This window comes from Neofelis nebulosa, chromosome 10 (assembly GCF_028018385.1).
Source record: "Neofelis nebulosa isolate mNeoNeb1 chromosome 10, mNeoNeb1.pri, whole genome shotgun sequence".
NCBI classification, from domain to species: domain Eukaryota; kingdom Metazoa; phylum Chordata; class Mammalia; order Carnivora; family Felidae; genus Neofelis; species Neofelis nebulosa.
Window position 1 is genome coordinate 64,089,286 of NC_080791.1, and position 8,259 is coordinate 64,097,544.

Here is an 8,259-nt window from a genome sequence, read left to right on the forward strand (position 1 = left end):
GTTGTAGCAGGTGTCAGGATTTCTTTCCTTTTTCAGGCTAATGTTAAATTGTATGTAAATGCTACATTTTGTTTATCCATTCATCTGTGCATTCATCTGAAGCAACTTGAGTTGTTTCCATCTCTTGGCTATTGTGAATAATGTTGCTGTGAACATGGGTTTATAAATATCTGAGACCCTGTTTTCAAGTCTTTGGATATATACCCAAATATATGTATACACCCAGAGATTGCTGGATCATATGGTAATTCTACTTTCATTTTTTGGAAGAAACACCATACTGTTTCCCATAGTGGCAGCACCATTTTACATTCCTACCAGCAGTATACAAGCATTTCAGTTTTTCTGCATCCTTGCCAACATCTGTTATTTTGTGGGGTTTTGTTTGTTTTGGTTCTTTGATAGTAACCATCCTAATGGGTGTGAGGTGATGTGATTATATATAACCTTCAGTCATAGAGGCAATTCAATTAATGTCCAATAGCAAGCTAGTAACTGCCTCTCAGATGGAAATTCTCTATCCCAAAATCTCAGTAGTCATTACTGTGGGGCATTCATAGGCTTTTGCCATAACCCCGGTTTACACACCACACAGGTCTCTCATACAGAGAATTGTCCCACACCAGCACTCCAGTTTTTATTTTACACTGTGTGGGTTTGGGCAGTCTTATTTGTCCTCATTTAGCATGTCTAACTAATATTCCTTGAAGGGTGGATTGGTATGCCTTGTATTTTACAATGCTAGGTAGGGGAAATATTCCCCTACCAGACACAATATCCATCCATTTAATACATTCAGCTGAAAGAGACACAGAGACCCAATCACTTTCTGTAAAAATTCCAGTTTTCACCCAAACTTCCATTTCAACTCTATCAACCCTTAACATTTCTTTATTCTTTCATTCTGATTACAGCTCCTGTTAGGGATGCATCAGTGGGTTTTGATACCCCAGTGCATGAGGTTCCCTTGTCTATGAGTCCCAGAAACTACTCCACTCCTGACCATTTATCCACTCATAAGACTTTGTGCTCCCAGCACGTGTCCAGCTCAGGGACCTAGGCCATTTGTCAATCTTTATCTTAATTGATCTGGATGACCGTTAATTCAGGAGATTCCAATTCAGTTTCTCATTGTAATCTTTACTTTCAGGCTTTTAAAAAGCTTCTAAACTGGGGGTAAATAGAGCAGATTTATTTGAGGCTCTTTGATGTTGAAGGACTAGCAGGAGATCCCATTGGTCTACACAGCCTTGGATAGTGCTGCATTAAGACTTTTGTTAACCTTATCAATGTCCATTCTATTTATGTCACTTCTTAATAACCATGGGGCAAGTCCCCTAACTTTTTCTGCCTTTCTCCATTTTATTGCTAGTATTTTTTTTTAGCACCTACAAGACCCATGAGGGGAAGCTGAGATTACAAATTCTATGAGGCTTTTCAGACTGCCCCTCTATTTTGTAACATGAGATGCCTATGCAAAAGGGCCCCCTAACCACAACATTTACCATGACCTGGGTAACCAGCATATTCAGTGGGTGAGTATCTTGATTATCCTAAAGCCAGTCCCACATGGCTTACATGTGAAGCATATCAGATGCTTCACGTGGGGTGTTCCACTTAGCATTTATGGGGGGAGCTGAACTGTCCTGCTTCTCAGACTTTACAATATTAACCAATCCACCAGGCTGGCTGTTTTCTTGAGAATAACTTGGTATGTTTCACCATTATGTATAGCCGTCTGTGATTGTTCAGTAGTGAGCTGTGGGTCCTGTATCAGTCCAAACATGTGCTTCCGCTCTGTAGCATTCAAAACCAAAGATACCATCCTAAATTAGTCACTCTGTGAACTAGGAAGTCCCATGCAGCACAAAGGACTTGTCCAAACACTGTGCTAAGAGACTCGATGTAAGTCTAGCCTAGTTTCCACCTGTGTTGGGACATGTCTTTAAAGGTGACGCCAGCCCCCATGCTGAGTCTTTGTCTAAGAAAGCACAATGTTCTCACACTGCAAAATGTATATTGTCCCAACCCACATTTCCAAACCATTTTCAGTAATTTTCCACAACCCTCTCTGTAATTTTTCCATTCCCCCATAGCCTGTTAGTCCCACATTTTTTACTTCTCCATCACCCTTTTTGTTCCCTCTCTTCTCCCTTTAAAAACGTCTCCTTTGAGTTGGAGCTGAGCTCAGTTTATACAGTTTAAGTTATACTTAAGTCTGTCTTGTCATCTTTAACAATTGTCTGGTGCTGTTTCTGACCCTTCTATGATGTCCCTACTCAGACCTGAATCGGAGCCACCAAAGGACCCTGGGACAGGACAACTGGACTGACTTAGCAAGCATCGAGACATTTTATCTCCAGTCTGCTTGCTTGTTTAGGTATCTGGTGAGTCTCGACTCCTGATCCAGTGCTCTGGAAGCACAGTGAAGAAATATTTTGATTGTTAAGATTCTGGGTATACCCTTGAGGTTGAGATAAAGCTCCAGGACTCTTTGTAACATACCATTAGTTAAGGGTACGGGAACTTGCCAGTTCACTGAGCACCCTTCCCCTCCAACACCTGCAGACTTTATGCTTTGCAGCTATGGCCCTAATACTGTTTACTTTCTTTCTCCCTGACAAAACTTTCCCAAAGACAGTATTGAATTGTAGTGGCCTCTTTGGGCTCCTGGGACATCACCAAAGTAGTTTGAGAGGAGCCCTGGAACAAAAGGAAACAAAAATTTCAGACACACGATGGTCTCTTACTTTGTCTGGAAAGAAAGATTTAAAAAACATTTCCAGCCTCTCACTCTTTCCTGGTGTGTGTGTGTGTGTGTGTGTGTGTGTGTGTGTGTGTGTGTGTGTGTGTATGTGTATGTGTATGTGTATGTGTATGTGTGTAGAGGGGACCTCAAAGTTCTAACCCTGTAATCACAGGTTCCTTAGGCTACCAGTTCCCATCCTGAAACTATCTAGGACCCCCAGTAGGAGTAACCTTACTAGCATAAATTCAGGTGTGGTCAAAAGGGGCTTTGATGAATAACAAAAGAAAATCTATCCTTCAGGAAATCCCAAAGGTTTTAGGAGCTCTGTGCCAGGAAGTGGGGACAAAAACCAAATGTATATGTACATGTATGTAAATGGGTATATATATTGTTCCTCAGGTGGTGATAATTTGTATGAAGGTAGTAGAGGTGCAGAAGTAGTTAAGTGAGTGCAGTCTGGATGCATTTTGGGACTGGGGACTGATTGGATAGGGGGGCAGTGCTGGGAGAACTGGAGGAAACAAGAATCACCCCCACCCCAACAAGCCCCTATCCATGAACAGGAAAATGAAAAAATAAATTGTAGTATAGTCATATAGTGAATACTAGAAAATCAAAAAGAGCAGACCACTGGTGCATGTAATACATGGATGAATCACAGAAATAACATAGTGAGTGAAATAAGCCAGATACATAACAGTTTATTTTACATGACTCCATTTATATAAAGTTTAAGGGAAGGCAAAACTAAGTTATGGTTGATATAAGTCACCATAAGTTATGGTTACCTCTGGGAGGAAGGTATTGTTTTGAAAGGGACACGAGGGAACTATTTGGGGTGACGGAAATGCTATAGATCTTGATATGGGTCATGGTTACATGGATATGTGCATATGTAAAAATCAGGCAGTAAATTTAAGATTCTATAAATAAACTTACAAGTTAGCCCTAAATAAAAACATTTAGGTAAACATTTAAAGAATAGAAATAGAAGGCAAAGCTTCTATATTAGTAGAGGAAAAAGAGGAATAAAGAATTCATTTGGTACAAGAGAATGCAAGAAGGATGGGAAAAAAAGGCAAGAAGGGCATTGTTACCATCACACAGTAAGCTGACAGAAAGAGATATGAAAAACACTGAGCTATGTAAGTATTAGACAAAACAGATTAAAATAAAAATGTTACGGATTATGAGGATCAATTACATAATAAAGGCAGTTATCAGAAATACATAGCAATTCTCAATTTTTATATATATCCAACAATATAATCTTAAGTTACATGAAGCAAAAATGTGCATAAAAATAAAGAGAAATGGACAAATCCACAATTATGGGAAAGGTAAAAACCATTCTTGGTGATTGACAATTCTATCAAATAAAAATAGGATAAGGTAGATTTAAACAGCACAATATAAAGAAAGAATTCTACCCCACTATTTAGAGAATATAGACTTTCTTCTCAGGCATATATAGAACATTACACAGACAGGCAGACACACACACACACACACACACACACGCACTCACTGACAGCAGGTCACAAAACAATTCTCAACAAAAACAAAAGAATGGAAATCATACAAAACATGTTAAGAAATAATAACTCCCAAAATCTGTGTTTTTGAAAGTTTGAAAACATACTTCTTTATAATTCATGAATCAAGAAAGAAATGAAAATGAGAAAATGGTAGGAACTGAAAATACCATGTATCACAGCTCAGGACATACTGTTAAGTAATATAGAGAGAAGTAGTTTTAAACTTAAATACAGCAATTAGAGGAAACTTTTTTTTTAATGTTTATTTATTTTTGAGAGAGAGACCAAGCACAAGCCGGGAAGGGTCAGAGAGGGAGGGAGACAGAATCGAAAGCAGGCTCCAGGCTCTGAACAGCACAGAGCCCAATGCGGGTCTCGAACTTGTGAACCAGAAATGTAAAATTTCTAAGTAAAGTATGAGCAAACAAAAATAAATGTATTTAAAAATAAATACATCCCAAACAGGTAGACTTACCTTAGAAATACAATAATAATTTAATAAAATCTGTTACTGCAACTTATCACATGAACTGATGTGATGCATTTAACTTCCATTTGTGCATATTAAAAAAATCTTAAAACTTTAAAAACATAAAGTCAGAAAAATCCTCATAAAGTCAGAAAAATCATAAAAATGCCTGCTTTCACAACCTCTTTCAATACTGTGTAGCTACTGCAGTAGTAAACCGACATAACACATATATGCACATGTATATGTACACATATTACATACACAAACATTGACATCTCATGACTATTCAGTTAACTTTTCATAAAGCAGCCTTTGAAAAATCTAAAGTATTTTTGTAAAAAGCCCCCAAACATACTATAGTTTTTTTTTTTTTTTTAGAAAGTGGTTTTAGGTGTCAAATCTCAAGCAAAGCTATGTTCACCAAGTTACTCCATTCAGAGAATATCATATGGAACAAACTTGAATGGTGTACTTTTCTTTGAACCCAAATGTTCTGTTTCACTGCGATGTACCTCCTCTTGAGAGGAAGAGGCAAAGGCTTCAGCTTGTTATGCTTGCTAAGGTGCTACTCTGATGAATGTCCAAGAGCTCTCAAGTTTTCTCTTTATTTTTCCTAAAGGTGGCTTTCTGTGAAATACCTTTTTATTAAAGGGCAGTACTACATAAAACTCTGAGCCCTCTGAAGGCTGACAAATTGAAGAAAATGGTGCAGAAGGGAAAAATTATGCATCCAAAGAATGACTCTCTCTTTTTCCTATTCCCACAACCAATCCCCCACTATCAAGTCTTCTCATTCCCATTGACAAGTGAAAAAATTCTTGTTCTTAATACCTTTCACGTACAAACTGCATTTTTCGACGTTTATTTCATTTTTCAGTTGGGTTTTTTCGTTTGAAAATGGTTTGGGTAAATTGGATTAGAATGCACTGTAATTCCTGTCATTAAGACCCATAGGGAATGAATACACACACACACACACACATGTATACACACACACACACACACACACACACACACACACACATTTAACGGCTTTTCATTTTGCAGCTGAGCTTTCAGGGGTGAATTAAAAGCTGTAAGCCAGGGGCAGGTTATGAAGCCAAAGTTTAAAGGCTGGAAGTAAAGTCACAAAGCTTCCCTGCCCTTCCCGACGGCGACCCCCGGGCCACCAGCCAATCACGACTAGAAAGAGCCCTGCCTGGCTGCGCACCCAGACCCAAAGGCATACACCCCAGCGTTCCACCGGCGCAGCCGGGACGCCGACCGCGTTTACGCGACGACGCTCCACCCGACCGGTAGGAGCCGCCATCAGCTAGCGGTTCCCGGGCCACAACGGGCGTTGCCCCTTGCCTTACCCCTCCACCGAGCCCACTACTGGCCGACATGGTTGAGGCGGATCGCCCCGGGAAGCTCTTCATTGGCGGGCTCAACCCCGAAACCGACGAGAAAGGCCTCGAGGCCGCGTTTGGCAAGTATGGCCGCATCAGTGAGGTGCTCTTGATGAAAGATCGAGAAACCAGCAAGTCCAGGGGCTTCGCGTTCGTCACCTTCGAAAGCCCGGCAGACGCCAAGGCTGCCTCCAGAGATATGAACGGCAAGACCCTGGATGGTAAAGCCATCAAGGTGGCCCAGGCCACCAAGCCGGCGTTTGAGAGCGGCCGGCGGGGCGCGCCGCCGCCGTCCCGCAGCCGCGGTCGCTCGAGGGGCCTGCGCGGGACCCGCGGGGGCGGCGTTGGCCCGCGGCGACCCCCATCCCGGGGCGGGCCGGCGGACGACAGCAGCTACGCGGGGGATTTCGACCCGCGGTCCTCCAGGGCCTCGCTGCCCATGAAGCGCGGGCCGCCGCCACGCAGGGCCGGGCCGCCCCCCAAGAGGGCCGCGCCGTCGGGCCTGGCTCGCAGCAGCGGCGGTGGAATGCGCGGGCGGGCCGCGGCCGCACGGGGGCGAGACGGCTATGCAGGCCCACCGCGCCGGGAGCCGCCACCCCCGCGCCGGGACCCCTACCTGAGTCCCCGGGAGGAGGGCTGCTCGCCCAGAGACAACTACTCGAGCCGAGACTACCCTAGCGCCCGCGACCCCCGCGAGTTTGCTCCCTCGCCTCGAGAGTACACCTACCGCGATTACGGCCACTCCAATGCCCGGGATAACTGTCCGTCGAGAGGCTATGGCGACCGAGACGGCTACGGGGGGCGCGACCGCGACTTCTCGGACCATCCGAGCGGAGGCTTCTACCGAGACCTATTCGAGAGCTACGGGGACCCGCGCAGCGCCGCCGCGATGCGGGGGCCTCCGCTGTCGTACGGCGGGGGAGGCCGCTACGACGAGTACCGGGGCTGCTCGCCCGACGCCTATGGCGGCGGCCGCGACAGTTACGGCGGCGGCCGTAGCGACCGCTACTCGAGGGGCCGCGACCGGGTAGGCAGAGCCGACCGCGGGCTCTCCCCGTCCTTGGAAAGGGGGTGCCCTCCCCCGCGCGATTCTTACAGCCGCTCTGGCCGCAGGGTCCCCAGGGGCGGAGGCCGCCTGGGAAGCCGCTCGGAGAGAGGGGGAGCCCGGAGCAGATACTAAGTACCAACAGACTTGGGAGTTGAAAATTCCGTTTTCAAAGAAACTAACGAAAAGAAGAGTCAGTTGTATGCTAACTACCCAAGGATTAGTACAAGGAAGAGTTGTTTTTACCTTTTAAAAAATTTTAAAATTTCCTGTTCACTTCCTCTCCATATTTTTTGTGCTTTTTGGGAGGAAAAAGTTAAAACTCGTTTAATTGCATTTTGGAATTGTTAACGTTTCTTTCAACAAGCTCATGTTAAAAGTATGACTTGAACCTGCGTACTAGTCTTCTTATATTTCCAAGTAAAAATTCTTCTAAAGGCTTCCTCTCTTCTAAGTTTTCCTGATAAATGAGACAGTCTCTGCCCACCAAAAATGGAAAAATGGATCAGTCTGTTAATTGAAAGCAACAAGATTTGGGGGGGGGGGGGCAGGGAATGGAAGGGCACTGGTATATGCTACTCTTAAGATTTCAGGGTATTTTTCAGACTGAGACTCAGTGTTCCCAGTATTTTAAAAAAATGACCAGCAACAACAACAAAAATCATTTAGATGCCTATTTAAAAAAAGCTCTGTTCACTCTTAAGTCTAAAAAAAGCAAGTGGATAATGCTGGGCATATGTTGTCTTTTTGCCTTTACTTTGAGAATCTGCAGAATCTCCTGTTCCCTTGCTCCCCAAAATACTATTCATATATGTTGAACAAGGATGGAATACTAAATTACAGAGTTGGCCAACCAACCACAGAGCTGCAGAAATCCCAGACAAACATCAATTAATCGCATTTATTTTCACCACCAACAAATTATTAAGAACCAAGTAGAAAATACACCAATGGTGAATTTGGGGATCATAATGGCTTCTGTACCTAACTCCACGCTACTTGCCCTTGGCTCTAGAGCCAGCTAGCTGGCTCCTATGGAGAGAATTAGTCTTCTGCCCTTGGGGGTG

General features: G+C 43.9%; 1 protein-coding gene across 1 annotated transcript; it reads left to right on the top strand.

Moving 5' to 3' along the window:
- Positions 1–5,898: 5,898 nt before the first annotated feature.
- On the top strand, positions 5,899–7,633 carry RBMXL2 (RBMX like 2). The gene has a single exon (XM_058688100.1). The coding sequence runs from the start codon at positions 6,143–6,145 to the stop codon at positions 7,325–7,327; it is 1,185 nt and encodes a 394-aa protein (XP_058544083.1). The 5' UTR covers positions 5,899–6,142; the 3' UTR covers positions 7,328–7,633.
- The last annotated feature ends 626 nt before the right edge of the window (positions 7,634–8,259 follow it).